This window comes from Podarcis tiliguerta, assembly GCF_965153285.1.
Source record: "Podarcis tiliguerta genome assembly, chromosome: 5".
In the NCBI taxonomy this organism is placed as follows: Eukaryota; Metazoa; Chordata; class Lepidosauria; order Squamata; family Lacertidae; genus Podarcis; species Podarcis tiliguerta.
Window position 1 is genome coordinate 74,318,649 of NC_139538.1, and position 18,307 is coordinate 74,336,955.

An 18,307-nucleotide genomic window follows, 5' to 3' on the forward strand; every position below is an offset into this window, starting at 1 on the left:
ACAGTCGTACCTTGGTTTTCTAACAGCCTAGTTCTCGAACGTTTTGGCTCCTGAACGCTGCAAACCCGGAAGTGAGTGTTCCAGTTTGCAAACTATTTTTGGAAGCTGAACGTCTGACGGGGCTTCTGCAGCTTCTGATTGGCTGTAGGAGCTTCCTGCAGCCAATCAGAAGCCACATTTTGGTTTTTGAATGTTTTGGAAGTTGAACGGACTTCCGGAACAGATTCCGTTTGACTTCCAAGGTAAGATTGTATTATATTTATGTGCCAAGTTTCCACTGAGGAGGTCAAGGTTCCTTTTATTATCACAACACCCCTGAGAGGTAAGTTAGGCTTGAGAATCAGGGTTTGGCCTAAGTCAAGATCACCCAGTGAGTTTCATAGCTGAGTGGAGAGCTGAATCCTGGTCTCCCAGGTTGTTGTTGTTGATATACACACGATCTCTTGACCACCACCAAGTAGCACCATACTGGTTCTCAGAAATAACACAGAGGATTTACAAGTCGTTAATCACCCATCTGGGCTATGACTTGGCCTGCGCCTACTTAGCTTCAACAAGGTAGAGATGATATGAACCATCAAACCATACCTGAGTTTGAAGTTGCAACATGTGACTGCCACGCCCCCCCGAAAAGCCAAGTACAGTTCACAATCCTCCTAGGCATTTGGAGTTTCATTTCCCCAAATGGGTACAAAATTACCTAAAACTATTCCTCTAACTAGTGTCAATTCATACCCCGAGTGCTCTCCTACAATAATGGTTTTGTTGTGGGGTTTCAAGTCCCTTCCTGTTGTCTCTGTGTGTGGTTTTTCTTTTGTTTTAATTTGAGGGCTCTATTAAAAAGACATTAGTGTCATTTAGACTCCAATTAAAGTGAATGGGGGGAAACAACCCCAACGGAGGGAAAACTTTCATTTAACAATGCAATAATTACTTTATCTTAATACAGCAGTTAAGATAAGGTGCAGCTTACTGTTCAATATGATTTTCTTACTCATACTAACAAGAATAAAGAATAAGGAGGAAATGCATGAGCAAAGTATCAGGAGTGTGTTATATTTGGGGTCATTGACGATCTTTAGAAATTAACATTTAATTCTTATAGATGAGCTGTATAGACCTACCCTTGCACTTAAAACAATTTCTTATATTTACATTAAATTTGCACAAATTATTATAAAACTATTTGTAGTTTTAGTAGTTTTTACTCCAGTGTTTGATAGGATTGGCCATGTGGGTTAAACTAAGAAACAGAAATATTGATAAAATGTTATTTTCTCTTATAAGAATGTCATATACGGACTCAAGAGTCAAGCATGACTGGAAAGTCACGTCTGTAGGGTAATCCTACCAGGGGAGTTTGAAAAGTTTGTCTGCTGGTTCCCTACCTATTTAAACTTGAAATAATAAAGTTGAGGACTAATGCTTCCTTTCCAGCATCAGTCTTGTTTAGAAAAATGTCTCTGTCAATGTACATGTTGCTGATATGGTTGCCTTTTTCATGGTTGAAACATCTTTCGAAAGCTTTTGGCACTATGGTTTGATGTCACCTATGTCAAAGCAAAGGTAAGGACAGCTGAAACATGTCCTTTGTGCTACGAAAGAACAGGTGATGGACAAAATTTGGGACAGATTCAGATCTTCAATTACCAAGAAGTCTGGTTCTCTGGAAAGAGCACATAGAAACATCATTTAGCTGCTACCGTGCAGAAAATACTGAGATCCTCCCCGACAGTTTTGGAAGAAGGAACAAAAGAGGAAATATCAACAGCTCAGCAATTTTGATTTTTGCAGCTAAAAGTTTTCGAACAATTACCATACGCAGCAGAAGTCTGAGCCTCATTGTGATTTAAAAAACTAGAACCTACAGAGCATGTTCTTAAAATCTTTGCTAAGTCTGCTACTTGGTACCCAAGCAGCTCACATAAGGACAGGTTAGCTTAATGCCTTTTGATTTATGTATTTTGTTAGCCGTCTTTATGCATTATTCCAAGTTGCTCCAAATGGAGGATAATGGGCTTCCAGAAATGTTTTATGGAGCAGGCAAAGTCTGGTAGTCAGCACAGTTGGCTGAAACAGTATGAAAACAAAATGGTGAAGCATGGTATACACTTTTGGGACTTGGAAGCTGATCAGACTCCAAGATTTATCAGAAATAAGTGAGGTGGTGTTCAGATGAGATATGGATTTGATACAGGAGTCACCATTTTCACCATATATGATTCAGGTTGTCACAGGCTGTGGAATCTTGTTCTCATGATTTACGTAACTTGAGTCCAAAACCCTGCCGCTATTTGCATGGGTGTGTCGGGGGGAGATGTTGACTCTAGACCACTCCAGCCCCTTCCACTCTTTCAGAATGGCATGTGGGGTGGGAGACAAGAGTCACCACTATGAGCAGGTGGACCTTCTGCTCATACAAGTAGAAGATTAGAACCAAACCAGGATTTGGAAGGGTGATTCCACAGGAACACAAGCTATGCACCTGTGCTATATACTGTATATACTCGAGTATAAGCTGACTTTTCCAGCACAATTTTTATGCTGAAAAAGCCGCCCTTGGCTTATATTCAAGTGAGAGTCCTTTCGGGCTGCACCTTCCTCTTCCTCCGCCTTTGCTGCTGTCGGCGGAGGAGGAACAAGCAGCCTAAAAGCAGCCCTTTCGGGCTACTAGTTCTTCCTCCGCCGCTGCCGCCACCAGCCTCTGCCTCTCAGCAGCAGCCCAGGTAGGCAGGGGGATGGGAGGGGCTGGGGGAGAGAGAGGAGCCCTCTCTGCTGTGTGCACATGTGTGCACACACACATGCACTCCGGCCCATCAGGAGGTTTGTGGTGTGCTGAACCAGCTTATACTCGAGTCAATAAGTTTTCCCAGATTTTTTGTGGTAAAATTAGGTGCCTCAGCTTATATTCGGGTCAGCTTATACTCGAGTATATACAGTAGGTAGTAAAGGATCTGTCCCATTATTTATTGTTTCCCTCCATGTATATCAAAGGAATACATTCTTATGGCTGACTAATTATCCCAAAGTGTCAATTCAAATGATTTATCTAAAATGTTTCTGACCCCGTCCCAGTCTCTCTCTCTGGCAATCAATTTTTGTTGCTTAGTGAGTAGCCGGATTTGAGATGGTTGCATGGAATTTCATCCAACCATGTTAAATGAGTCAGACATTTTAATGCTGTCTGATGGGGTTTTTGTGTTATTTTGGTTGATTTTATTAAGTGTATCTTTTCATTATGTAACCACTTTGTTTATTATGTAACCAGGCAGAGGGCCTTTTCAGTAGTTGCACCCGCCCTGTGGAATGCCCTCCCAGCAGATGTCAAACAGATAAACAGCTATGTGATTTTTAAAACACATCTGAAGGCAGCTCTGTTCAGAGAAGTTTTTATTGGTTGATGTTGTACAGTGGTACCTCGGGTTATGCATTTTCAGGTCACCGTGGGAAACCCAGAAGTAACGGAAAGGGTTACTTCCGGGTTTTGCCGCTCGCGCAGAAACGCTAAATTGTGCTTTGCACATGTGCAGAAGCAACAAATCGCATGACGTCTGCAACCCGAGCTTCCACTGTATTATGTTTTTACTATTTTTGGTTGGGAGCCACCCAGAGTGGCTGGGGCAACCCAGTCAGATGGGCAGCATATAATTTAATTTAGTTATTGTTGTTGTTGTTGTTGTTGTTATTTAACTGGCCAGTGAAGAACATACAATTGTGTGTGTATGTGTGTTTGTGATGTTTTAATGGCAAAAGCTTATGTCTCCAAGATTCCCTATAGCCCTCTTTATGGGTGTTATTAATGTGGTGTTGCGATAGCCATCCTGGTTGTGCTGTACAATAAACTGATGCCTAGCTAAAATCATTTTTTACACTGGGCCAGTATGAGGACTCAGTTGTAGCTCGCACTTGGCACTTGAAAATAAGCAAGCTTTTATTGATTAAGGTTAGTATACACTCCACCCTACCCAAAATCTCTGACAGGGGACTTAACACAGAGGCATCAGGAACTGTGCTGGGCACCCTGTAAGATTCTTGTTGGCTTTCAGTTTGTTTGATTTAATCAAGAAACAGAAGTTAATGAAGTGATAGTGGGAAGGCAAGCAGCTGCAGCATTGGGGCTTGAGGTTTAAATATAATTTACATAAGGTTTGCCCAGCAGCACTACTGCAAGGATTCTGGAAGCTCCTGGGCCAATATTTTGTGTGACACACAAGCCAGTAATTCTCTCACACCATTCCCAACCTCCTCAGATACCTTACAGGGGCGCCATCTCACCCTTAGGATTGTGGGTGCCCACCGATGCTGTTAGTTTCTGTTTGCCCCTGAGCAGTGTTCTTGGAGTCACAGGACTCTGTTTACATTCCTGGGATTCCATACTGTTGGAAGTCTCACGGAGGCAGGAGACGGATGTGATGTTTACTAGTTTCCTGTTCCTTTGTTTCAGTTGCTCTCTGCTTTCATAGAGAGAGGATGTATATTTATTTGCTCTCTGTGTAGTAAGAAATAAAGCATAGCAATGTAGCCATAAATCTCATCACTTCCACGTGTTTTGGATTCTCTGCTGAATGGAATGTGCCTGAGGCCTCATCAAAGGCTCAGGTCGTTAATTATTCTTCGGGGGCAATTCCGGAGGAAAATGAGCTTTATCAGCTTGGCCGAGCGGAGATCCCAACAGATTCAACGCAGATGTGTGACGTCACACACACTATGTGCAGGTGTGTGTGTGTGATGTAAAGCGTTCGCGTTGCGGTGGAAATGGTGACTCCTCTTCTTCCTCCTATCTGCAGCCAGTGAGGCACCCTTTTCCATGGGAAGAGGATTGGACTTGGAGACAGAGAGACTCTTTGGGTGTGGAGGCCCCAGCAAATGCCCTCTGTGTAGATTATAGGTATAATGAATAAATAAAGGACCAAACATACAAAGGGCACTGAGCTGATGATCGCTGCCTTATAACCAGGCCAAAGTTTGCTTTTCTGCCCCCTTTCAAACACAATTTTTGCTTAATCGTTCCATGAAATGACATGATTACTATTCTACTATAGCTGCTTTTTTTCGCCATTTGCCATTTTGTACATTACCTTTCGCCCTCTCACCCCTCCCCAGACGAACCGCAGAGGATGTATAATTTCACCTTTTGTACACCGGTTTGCTGCTGTTATTATTTTTCAGCTCTCGCATATTCAAAATAAGTGCGCTGGATATCCATCTCCACAGAGTTCATTACACTCTTTAAAAGATCAACGTGTATTTTTCAGAATAAACTGAATTATGATCTTACATTTGAAGGCAATTAACATTGTCATTTCCTGGTTCCTGAGTGTTAAGTAAATTGTTCTGTCTAATAACACTGCAGTTCTGAATTTAAACTAACCCAGATAATATCCCTCTTCTCTGAAAGTGTATTTATAGTGCATGCTAATACAGATGATGATGCCTTTGAGATGTGTCCCTCTGCATCGGAATTTTATAAAGGGTTTTATTAATAGGCTTAGGGGATCCAGTGAGGAGCCAGTCAAATCTATGTGTCCGGAGGCGAGTTCTTTAACGATGGAAGCAGCAGTGATGCCACTCCAGTAATGTTAACGTCAAAAAGGTGGGAGGCAACTGATAGGGTAGGTTACTTCCCACCCAGCGTGTTCCATTCCCAATGACAACACTGGCACGGGGCGTTGTCTGTTTCTCTCTCTTTCTAACATTACTTGAGTGACATGGGCGGAGGGCCAAGGGAAGACATAAGCAACAACGATACCAGGGTTTTCCACACTCGGACTACAACTCCCATCATCCTATGCTGGGCCCGGGGGTGATCCGAGAAACACGGTCCAGGACCGGTCCAGAATCCGAAGGTTCCGCTAGGAGTCAGTCTGACAGAGCCAAGGCAGGACACGAGGCAGGAAACCAGGCAAGGGCAAGGGCAAGGACAGGATCTCAGGCAGGGTCTGGTATACAGCAATGTTGCTCCCACAACCTGGGGTGGGGTCCGATAGCCTTTTATCTTTGTTGGGGTAACAGACGGTCCTGAACCACCGGCGACTCACCTCCCTGTTTTGCCCAGAGGTGAGCACTCCTCCTGTGAGTACTCAGGTCTCTCCTTCTCTCAGACCTTAGTCTCTGCAGCTCGGGAGACGTTGGTGGGTTACTAGACCCAGGGACCACCTCAGCCTCCCCTGACCGAACCAGTAGTGGAGCAGCTGTAAGTGATGGCCCAGCTGAAGGCAACGAGGTAATCCCCGCATCTGGAGCCAGGGCAGGCTCAGGCCCCTGACTTGGCCCAGCTGGTGTTTGTTGCAGGGGAACCTGTGCAGACTGGGACTCTTCAGGATCAGGCCCCAGACTTGGTTCAGATGACGCCTGAGGCAAAGGATCCGGTGCAGACTGAGACTCCTCTGGTTCCAAGTCCAAGCCCGAGTCCCAGGCTATCACACATCCCTAGCTAGCAGGACCAGTGGTCAGAGATGATGGGAATGGTAGCTCAAAGACCCAAGTTTGGGAAACTCTGCTGTACACAGTTCTTGCCCCACTCATGAAGTTAGGGTAGTGACCTCCTTTTTCAGGAGAAAAGAGTGGTCTTGTTTTACCTCGGACCCATCCCCTGTGAAGTTGTAGGTGGGCCAACCCAGGAAATACAAACTAGAGAGCTGCAAGGCATAGAATCTTAGAATTGTAGAGTTGGAAGGAGCCCTGTGGGTCATCTAGTCCAATGTAATCTTGGGCAAATGTGAAAGCAACCAATAACCAGTGAAGTGCAGTGAGAAAGGGGTCTCTTCATTGCTAACAGCAAACAAACTTGAACCAGAAGCTCTGTTGGTGTAAAGAAAAGTGCTTCCTTGTTGATGCAGTGGCTCTCCCTATATTTTCCCTCATTTGGTCATAGTTGGGTAGAATTGCCTCAGGTAGACAGCTCACTGGTCCTGATATCCCCATGTGGACATGGCCTTGGTCCTTTGGGGCATCTGAGGTAGAAACTGAATCCACACTTCCTACCACCACTGGCAGCAGATCTCCAGGGTTTCAGTCAGTCCTCCCTGGACTGAACCTGGGATTTTTTGCATGCAATGAATGGACTCCCCCGCTGAGCTACAGTCCCCACTCCCCAATGTGATTTCTTCCTCACATTTTTACACAGCCCTTCCTTCAAGAAACCAAGACATTGTACATAGTGTCTTCACAACAACCTTCTGAGATAACAGGCTGAAAGACATTGAGTGTCCGAAATTCATGTTGTGACTACACATTCGAACTTAGGTCTCTCTGGTTCATGTCTAATATTTTAACAACTATACCACATTTCCTTCAGCAATATTGAGAGCTGAAGGACTGTGCTCTTCAACGAGAGGGAGGAAATTTCTCATATATATGTAGGGAGTTTATAACTCAGTCTTTGATTGTATGTTTCCAGTCAATCACAAAAAAGGTACATACTGGAATCAATTTATCTGTAACATTTTCACTGAGATTTTACCTAATTCAATTACATTTTTAATGTTACGTGAGCATTGCTAAATAAAAATACTAACAGGAATGACAAAATCCACATTTAAATTAAGTAACCTAATTACACAGAGTGCTGTTGCGGTTACAAGTAACTGGGAATAAAAGCGAAATGCATAATACCATTTGCACAATGGCTTCCGGATCAAATTTGTTCAATTAGAAGTCAGAAGATTTTTTTAAAAAAAGAAAACTGACAGCATAACAAAACTCAACATGGAACGGGGGCGTGGAGAGAAGGGTTCTTTTTCCATTTCCAGACAGCTACAAATGCATTAAAGAAAAAACCGAGGCAAAAGCTTACGGTAAAGCTATGAGAATGTGTCAGAAATAAAGGTTTAAAATCATGTTGTTGCCCTGATTAGTATTCCACCCAAGACCTATATATAAGTGTGTAGGAAGAAAACGAAAGAAGGCTACAGTTAAATGATCTAGGGGAATCCACTGAAACTAACCAAGTGTAGGCTAGGGATGGGGAAGTGATTCAGTTTTCTTTGCATTTTTAGCATGAACCTACCTAATTTGCACATCCCAGAACAATATGCAAACTGAAACACAGGAGCCCTTCAAAATTCACACAAATTTTGTGATGCAGTTCCCCAACCCCCAAAAAAGGTGTCGATGAATGCATATACAGTCGTACCTCAGAAGTCGAACGCCTTGCCAGGTGAACGTTTTGGCTCCCAAACATTGCAAATCCAGAAGTGATTGTTCCGGTTCGCGAACATTCTTTGGAACCCGAATGTCTGTCGTGACTTCTGATTGGCTGCAGGAGCTTCCTGCAGCCAATCGGAAGCCGCACCTTGGTTCCCGAACGTTTTGGAAGTCAAACAGACTTCCGAAACGGATTCCATTCGACTTCCGAGGTATCACTGTACTAGCAGAAAGTATGCACGAAAATGTTTATATTAGTTTATATATGTCAGGCACATCCAACTGCCAAGAGAATGCAGTCTATTCACAGTATAAAAATACTGTGATCTACCCATTGGGGGGGGGGAGCCAAAGTTGTTGAACTTTTTTAAGGTAGATCGCGATCGACCTGTTGGACATGCCTGATATATGTGTTATGCTGAAGGAAACTGCTTGCAAACATGTAGCTAGTAGGCAAAGTTGCTAAGAAAAATGTGTACATTAGAAGAAATGTGCAGTAAAATGTTGACAATTTTTCATTTTTAAATATTTTTATGTTGCCAATTATGTGGAGATGTGGCAAACTGATGCTTGAAAAACTAGAAAAGTGGAACAGATTTGTCTTTCCTTATTGTGGACCTAACTGAGTGCCTAGACAGAAGACCACTGCCACTCCTATGTAGCTAACATGCTCTATGCTTTCTAAAAAGAAGAGTTAGAAAAACAAATGAATATCTGAGGTGTGCTGACATTAAGCATACCAGCTCCCAGCAAAACATCCTGTACTAGTAGCACAGACATATTGCCGACCTCTGCAATGTGACATGAGAGATCAATAGCTGATCTTGAGGTGATACAGTAAATATGAGTAATATGATTGTGCACCAGGCCTCTGTAGTCCACTGCCTAGTTTACCATATTCCATCATATACTTCCTATTTTGCACTACACTGAAACTCCTGTGTGAACTTCTGTAAAGATCCAGTATCTCATATTCTAGACAAATAATTAAGGAACTACTGGCAGATGGCAAGTTTTTAGTAGTTACTAGGCAACAGGGACCAAGCTCTACAAATCCAGAGAAACAGTCATATTTTAACTTCACATAATATCACAGCATTCCCATTTGCAACACGCTTTTAAAACTCCATTGTTTTTCCCCTCAAGATTCCACACAGCCTCACCTATCAGTTTTCATTCGGAAGTTTGTTTCCCTGGGTTTTGGAAAGTTTGATCAGAATTGAATTTGCACTGCTGCAGGAAAGCATTTAGAAATGCTGTCCTGTATACTCAGGTAGTCCATTCCTGTATTCATGTATCAACTTGAATATTGTACTGTACGAAGACAGTATACCAAGTGATCCAAGTTGCAGTTCAAAGATGGCATAATGCAAGTCAAGCTTTGTAGTGTAATATGTCTTTGTGCCACAAGTAGGTGTCTGGGTGTGGGTGTGGGTGGGTGTGTATCACACCAGACTGCTCCTAAACAAAGCTTGGCATGTATGATGCTTGAAGAATAATTTATCAGAGGAAAATGAAGTAATACAATTTGATGACCAATGGGACTGTGTGCTTCCTTGATATATAAATTTTTCCAATATTTATCTAACTGATCTAACCACATATTAACTCAACACACAGATGTCTTGATGCCCAGAGAGTCGTATCATCCTTCAACCTGCCTAACGTTTTACAAACATCCACAGCACAATCCTATAATATGCATCTATTCAGATGTAACTTTCTTACTCCCAGGTTAGCTGGTACAGAACGGAAACCTTACAAATAAATATCATGATATCCCTGTTCCTCTCAAACATCTTTAAAATAAAGACATATTTTATACTTTCTATCGACCTTATTTTTCTCTCTCTTCTTGTCTGCCTCTTTCCACAGCCATTTCTTACTTCAGCAATGACTGACTTTTCCTATAGAAATGGGGATTAATTCAATAGAGTGGTTTGGCATGATTATTCTACATAGAAAAATAATCTACTCTCCAAACATTTCTGTAGCAATCAGTAGGGACTAGGGCCACAATCTCATGCTCATTTCCTAAGAACTCCATTGAATTCAGATGGATTCATTTCTGAGTATAAAGCATACAAAGGATTGGATTTATATGCCCCACTGAAATTAATGGAACAGAAGTGAATCAGAACTGGAACATGTTCTACTATTTCAGTGAGGTATTCACATATCTATTTTTTGCAAAATTGGATCCAGTGCCTAAATTGAAAAGGTGGCTTTCATAGTTCCCTTCACTTTAAATTGGTATAAGGCCATAATGCCTACAAAACTAGTTTTAATTCACAAACTTGCCATTTAAATGCATCTTTGCATTTCCTAAAAATGGATCCATTTTGGTTTTAAAAGGTTCTCTGCCCCTCCACCCCACTCTTAATTATACTGAAGCTTTGCCACAGAGGAGAACAAAAGCATAATGTTGGCAAAATTAGGCACTTTGTTATCTGTTTACTATATATAAAACATGTTTTCTCTCAGCTCTAAATGCTCTCTTCATCTGCTTATTCAATAGTTCCTTCACAATGCGGTAAAATGCAAACACAAATACATGCAGTTCATTATTTCCAAACAAAGTGTGCAGATTTTTTAAAAAATAAAAATGCAGTTTATATTTTTAGCAGAATTTAATGATTATAAGTTTGAGTTTTAACTGTACTGTATTTTAATTGTATGTGAAATGTTCCCCCCGCCCACACTTAAATAAGAATACAAGTATTTTAAATGAAATAAATACACAAAAATAAGCCAAAACAATTGTCAGTTGCTTGTCCAAGGTCACCACACCACAAACGAAATTAGAAAATAAAGTAAGGGTTTAAGTTAGCTATTTTAGTTAGTGCAAAACAAAAACAGATCATCTTTATCTGAGGGTCTCAGACAGGCTTCCAGGGACAGCAGTAGGGTATCCACTATTGCTGCTACAAACAGACTTATTTGAGCCCAACTGCAAGCATGTATGTGGCCTTAAGAATATATGTTGTGCCCCTTTCTGTTATGATTTGTTCACCACACTCCCCAACAACAGCAACCAGGTTTTCTGCAGTGTGCAAAACTGAGAACCCCCTTTTCAGATACGTTTCCAAAATATCAGTGCTCTAGAAATTAGATGCCATGAGTAATGCAAGACTTGTTGTCATTCAGGAAACAGCAGAAGGTGCCAAAGGGGCTTTTCACACCCAGTTCCTCTTCCTATACCGTAATGCTGGTCCTGAATGGGGTAATTGTGCCCCTGAAGGACCAGGTGTGCAGCCTGGGAGTCATTTTGGACTCACAGCTGTCCATGGAGGCGCAAGTCAATTCTGTGTCCAAGGCAGTTGTTTACGAGCTCCATCTGGTACGCAGGCTGAGACCCTACCTGCTTGCGGACTGTCTCACCAGAGTGGTGCATGTTCTAGTTATCTCCCGCTTGGAGTACTGCAATGCACTCTATGTGGGGCTACCTTTGAAGATGACCTGGAAACTGCAACTAATCCAGAACACGGCAGCTAGACTGGTGACAGGGAGCGGCCGCCGAGACCATATAACTTGAAAGACTTACATTGGCTCCCAGTACATTTCTAAGCACAATTCAAAGTGTTGGTGCTGACCTTTAAAGCCCTAAATGGCCTCGGTCCAGTAGACCTGAAGGAGCTTCCCCACCCCCATTGTTCTGCACAGACACTGAGGTCCAGTGCCGAGGTCCTTCTGGTGGTTCCCTCGCTGCAAGAAGCCAAGTTACAGGGAACCAGGCAGGGGGCCTTCTTGATAGTGGCACTCACCCTGTGGAACGCCCTCCCACCAAATGTCAAAGACAAACTACCAGACTTTTAGAAGACATCTGTTTAGGGAAGCTTTTAATGTTTAACAGACGATTATATTTTAAAATTTTGTTGAAAGCCACCCAGAGTGGCTGGGGAAACCCAGCCAGATGGGCGGGGTATAAATAAGTTGTTGTTGTTGTTGTTGTTGTTGTTGTGCATCCTAAATTAATAAAATGCCTAGTTAAGTGTTGATTGTTAAGAAACATCACCTCTTCATTGGCAGCCATATCTTTTTCTCTCCCAGTTGCTCATTGTAGCAGAAACATCTACAGGGTGACCTTTCTCATCCACTTGACCCCACATTTGCAAATATCACAAGTCCAGAATTGACTGACTATGTCTTCCAAAGCAAAATTATGCTACTAGAGTATACTTTCAAAACATATGGCCTAAGATGGGTGAGTCAGATATCAGCTTCCAACACCATCTTTCTAAGGGGCACATCTACCATGGAGAAGAAACTGCAAATAAGGGGCTCAAATCTCCTTCATGATAGTGTGCATGTGGTTTTTATTCCCAGCCCCACTTCACTATTTGCTTTCCACCTTCCAGGCCATGAGTGTTTTGATCCTGATGAGGACATCTGTTTTCTTTCCATGCCTAACTTTCAGAGTGAGCTCTGGGATTCTACCTTTGTCTGACTTTGACATCTGTTTGACATGTACCGGTATCTCACACACATCCAGCCCCATGCCCAGATCTTTCCTAAGCTTGAACTTGCATATGGTAAGGTCCCTTTCACACATGGGCACAGTGATGTACCTCAACTAAAAGTGAATGGTGCAACCATGTGGGAGGGGTCAATCACTTGCCTTTTTCTCACCCATCAGTCACAATGATTGGTTGCATCAACCATAAGAGGGAAGCAGTTCCCCTGCTCTGCTTTTGGGGAACCTGTGAATACGTTAATTTGCCTTACAGACTTCATTCCTGATCTGGATTGGGGGAACTCTGTATCTGCTATTCACATTGAAAGAAAACCTCCCTTTTGTGCTAATGGAAGCTTTTCTTCCAGCATGGAGGAGAGGGGCAACTCAGGTCAGGACCTCAGAGAGGTAAAAAGGTTAAAGTCTCATGGGTTCTGCTTTGGATTGCTCCCTCTCTGTGCCCACTACTCACTTTTTTAAAGCCACAAGCTAAAATTGCTCATTATTACATGAACAGCATCTCATTTAGTTTGGACAGAAGTTTCTGCACTCCCAACACTTCAGCATGGCAGCAGAGATCAAGTCTGAAGTTTCACGCCAGAAATAAATTCATCATGTGGACTGTACCTATGACACAGAGGAAATGCTAATCCTATCATGTGAGGAATAGGTTGCAATGCTATCGAGTCCAGAAAGGAGAAGTAGGGGAAATGCTGTAAAGAAATAAATTACACATGTGGCAATACGGAAAATTAATTTTTAAAGCAAGCAGCACGGAGACTTGAAAAGAAGCAGATCACAGAGGAATGGTTTAGGAACTCTTGTTGTGTACTGCCTTGCATACGGTATATGAACCCTGCCAATCAGTGTCAACAGTTTATTAATATTTTACTGAAAAATTGTGAGATGAATCAAACTTCAGCTGTCTTGATAAGGTGTTGCTAAGCAACTTGCAGTCTGGCTGAAAATTAGTTTTCACAGCAACCTTTCACTCAAAAGAAAGAAAGCAAGCAAGAAAAAAGTGTGTCCATTCAACACGTTTTCCCCGTTGGTTACACAAAAAACCCAAAGTACCATGCCAAAACATGTCTTTGGTCTATTTTCTTCGGCGGAAAGAGAGGATACAGAACATTCAAAGAAATGGAGACTCAGGGGGATGTTTCTGAAATGATTCATTGCACTTACCGTAATCGCTGTCATAGAACACTATAAATTTCTGCCATCGCAATTCGGTGACTAGCTTCAGCATAACATCATTGAGGCGAACAGGCGGCCTGGCTGCTAGCGTGTATTCGTCCTCCTCAAGGCTAGGATTTAGGTGGCAAGCTGTCCGTGGGGACCCTCCTGTGTTGCGCTGTACGAAGAGGTGGGGGATGTGCATGGCATCTGTCAAAGACTGCAGGGCGTTGGCAGAAGCACATCCGGTGGAGGTGACTAAGGCTAATATCCCCAGGGTCATCAGGTCACAGGCTGAGGAGAAAAAAAAACAGGTAGATGAAAATCTAGAAAGCTGGAAATATGCGGAGTTGGCGAAAATGACTAATAAGACTAGACATCAAAAAGTAACAAAGTTCAAAGAGGAGTGGAATAAATTTGTTGCATATATACGGAATAATTGTAGAAGTGTAAAAACTGTAGCAGGATTAACTAAAATCTTGTGATGGGGATGGAGGGTAAATAATAATCTGTAGGAGTAGGTGTGAAATGTGTGAAAGCCGAAGCAGGGAAGGAAGGAAGGAAGTCTGAGCAAGACAAAGCGCAGTGTAAATAAGAAAACACTAAGACGCTGGATGCAAGAGTTTAAGTGGACTTTGTTTTTGGAAATTTGACTTATGTTCTTCTTTGAGTTTGCTTTTGAAAACTTAACAAAAAGTATTTTAAAAAAGAAAGAAAAGAAAATCTAGAAAGCTGTGGCCAAGTCATGTCTACTGAAAAAGTGAACCTGCTGAGGCACAGAGGTTTTTCAGCCAGAATTCACGGGAACTTAGTTCCATCACTTCTCAGGTGGACACCATTGCCATTATAAAAGAACAAGGAAGGCATTCATGGTGAGTCCTGGCATCTTTTTTCTAGAAAAATAGCACTGCATAGAGGGCACACGCTGCTTTTCAGAAGTGAAATTAATATCGGCAAATACTAGACATCTGACCATTTTTCTCTTCACCAACTTTGAATGTGATATTTTGAATGCACTATTTAGTTTTACATTCTGAATATGTACATTCTGCCTCAAAAGTCGGGTGCTTTAGGTTTGTTTAAATGTTTTGGCAAATATCACACATGAAATCTGATTTCGTATCAGCTGTCAGTCGACAGCTGAATATAAACTATCAAACGCTGTCAGATACTAAATACAACTGCTTTGTGGCCATGTTATTATCACTTATAAAATGCCATTACATATCATTTATTAAATACTACCATGACATCAACTATTGGCAAATATCATATAATGAAATCAGCTATCAAAGACTATCATATACAAATCTAAAAATATTCAATAACCAACCAGCAAATTTGCAGATAAAATTTGGCATCAACCGCCTTAGAGTATTTTTTTTTTTTGAAGCAAATTCATTTCACTTGTAATGTTCTGTTATTAAACTTAAGCCAGTCTATTCAGCAGGCCATTTAAAAGACCTATGCAATTTGTTTTCAGAACTTTGTATGAAACAACAGTGGCTGATCTAGGGTGGGCTGTATTTACCAGCAAACAAACTAGGAATGTGCCCAAGTTTCAAGAGGTCTCAAAATATTTAGAGAATAAATGGTTGTATCCAACATAGTCAGGGCTGTTTTTACCCAGAGGGTACAAGGGGTGCGGGGCACCCAAGCACCCGGGCACCGAATTCTGGGGGGTGCCAAATGTATACCTACTGTATACCGGTCCCTCTCGATCGGTGGCAGTGAAAAGCAATGTAACGAAAGTCCCTACCCCCCTCCTCTATTACTCCTTAGCGCCAAATATTCCTGATGAGTCAGGAAACAGCAGTTTTTTCCGCTCCATCGTTTTTACAGGTGAGTGATTAGTTACTTCCACCCAAAAAAAAAGCTCAACAACTTTGAGTTTGCTCTCCTAAAAAAAAGGTCAAAAACTTTGGCTTCCCCCCTACCAAAAAAAGCTCAATAAATGATAATTTGGGGGGGGCTAAACTAAATTTGGGGGCGCTGGGTGGATCTTTGCACCCCAGTGGTGTATATGCTAAAGACGGCCCTGAACATGGTGCTAAGTTAAAGACACTTAATGTTATACTTACTCTGCTGGTGAAATGTTTTATATCAAAGAAACAAGATTGTGCAAGAGAATGCACAAGTAGGTTGCTGATAACTTTGTTGCACAATGATTTCACAATCTGTTGATGAGGGAGACCAAGGTTCTCAAATCCCCACTCAGCTCTGAATCTCAATGGGTGGCCTTGGGCCAGTCACTGAGACTCTGTCTTATCTATTTCACATAATTATTGTGAGGATTATGGGCCACCAATACTGCATGGCCTCCTTGGAGGAATAGCAGGGCAAAAATGTAATGTAAATATATACATTTGTAATATACAGTACAGAAGAAGCCCTTGATGGTGTATTGGATTTTTGTGATTATCTCCTGAAAGCTGCTATTTTATTTCCCCCAAATGTGACACTGTAACATTCTGAGACACTCTGGAGGAGTGGAGATAGAAGTCAACAGAAAATGGTCTCCATTGGCTGGCAGCTGCTATTTTCCCAGAATGCCCTGGAATTACACAAGCAGTGTACACAGAGGGAGACTAACATGACAAAATAAATGATAGAATTTCTATGGCTGGAGACAACCACCAAGAGGACCTCCACTGCTGCCAGAGAAAGTTATCCCCCCCTCCCAGACACTTATGAATGAGTGATGAAAGGGATAATGGAAATGAATCCTAATTGGAACCGATCAATTCAATGTTTTGCTCATTATAAAATGTATCCACACCCCAGTATTAAGAGGCTGTGCTGGGCTTTGCATTCCTTTAAAAAGGAATGTCCTCCAAGCATGCCTAGAATGCAGCATGGAGAACTCAATCTTGAGCATTAAACAACAACACCATGTATAACACTTAAAAATCTGGAAAAGAAGAACACTTTTGAAGGCCTAAGATTGACTGTTGAACAAATTCTGAATGTTTTGGTAGCTTGTTAAACTGAATCAGTTATTACTTCCTTCAGAACAAAGGCAGCATGAATGTGTGGGGTTTTTTTGTTCTTAATGCAAAAAGAATCATGTATTTTCAGTTTCAATCTCCACCCCCCTTTTTTTTTAGACTTCAGAGAAAGATCAAAAAGCTACTACTAAAGAAGAGTATGCATCCCCTGAATGTCGATGCTTCAGTACTGCCCAAAAAATATTGAACAAAGTTTGATACATCACTTCACAATTTCTCTTTTACAGAATAATAATAAATTCTTATTGTTATTATTATTTATATCCCACCCTCCCCAGCCGAAGCCGGGCTCAGAGCGGCTAACAACAATAAAGGAAAAGAAGGAAAACAAGGTTAGTTTTATTTACTTATCAAATTGAAATAATATAATGTTTAATTTGAGGGAAATGTTTTCAAATCGCAATAGGTAGTTCACACTTTATCACTACATCTTTCTTCAGATTTTGAATGCAATGTCCTGGCTATAGCTGAGCGTATTTCCCCCCCCCCCCATAACTGTGAGGAGTACCTTACTCCAGAGGAAGCCAATATAGGACCATCCAGACGACTGGGACTAAAACTCCTATAAGTGCCAGCCAGCTTAGTCAATGGTTTGAATGATGGGAGTTGTAGTCCAGAAAGATCTTGAAAACATCACATCGGCTACAACTGCCTTACTGATGTTGTTGTTGTCTAGTCATTCAGTCGTGTCCGACTCTTCGTGACCCCATGGACCAGAGCACGCCAGGCACTCCTGTCTTCCACTGCCACCCGCAGTTTGGTCAGATTCATGTTTGTAGCTTCGAGAACACTGTCTAACCATCTCGTCCTCTGTCGTCCCCTTCTCCTTGTGCCCTCCATCTTTCCCAACATCAGGGTCTTTTCCAGTGAGTCTTCTCTTCTCATGAGGTGGCCAAAGTATTGGAACCTCAGCTTCACGAGCCTTACTGATATATGGTACCAAATTAATACTAAGCCTGACCATCCATGAGGTCAGTTTGTGTGGGGAAATGTTTCTCAAGCCCACAGAATACTCTCTGGAAAACAGAGCATGAAGAAGTTGGGCCTCTCTGTTCTAAAATGTTAGCATTGTATTGAGTACTTTGGAAAACAACCCTGAGGGAACAGGAGTAAATGACCTGATATCCCAAACAAGTGAACCTTAGTTGAGGAAAGCATATCGTGCAGCTTTAGGGTCTGGTGCACAATTGTGACACCAATTTGCTAGAAAACCTGCCTATATCCAACAAAACATTTGTTGTTCTAGGATGTCTGAGACCACATATTTGGGGCCATCTGATGACTATGGAATCATTTTATGATCTTGGATTTTAATTGTTTTTCCTTTCTTTTCCATCGTTCAGTTCTTGCATCCAGCCCCAGCACCAGCACTCCCCCTCTGCTTCCTATTTCTGGCTATCAGACCAACGGGACAGTTTACTAGTGTCGAAGCACAATTACTTCACAACTTAGAAAGAGCAAGAAACCATGGAGAGCCACCAGTTTTCCAAAAGAATCCACTGAGCGCCACTGAGCGCCACCCATG

The 18,307-nt window shown here is 42.0% G+C and overlaps 1 protein-coding gene across 6 annotated transcripts in view; it reads right to left on the reverse strand.

The window, feature by feature from the left end:
• GRID1 (glutamate ionotropic receptor delta type subunit 1) overlaps positions 1-18,307 on the reverse strand; it is a 696,635-nt gene that overhangs the window by 384,595 nt on the left and 293,733 nt on the right. For all 6 annotated transcript variants that reach the window (XM_083439934.1, XM_083439933.1, XM_083439935.1 and 3 more), the window contains exon 3: positions 13,784-14,068. In XM_083439934.1, the coding sequence (XP_083296060.1) occupies positions 13,784-14,068 (285 nt within the window). The remainder of the gene's footprint in view (positions 1-13,783; positions 14,069-18,307) is intronic.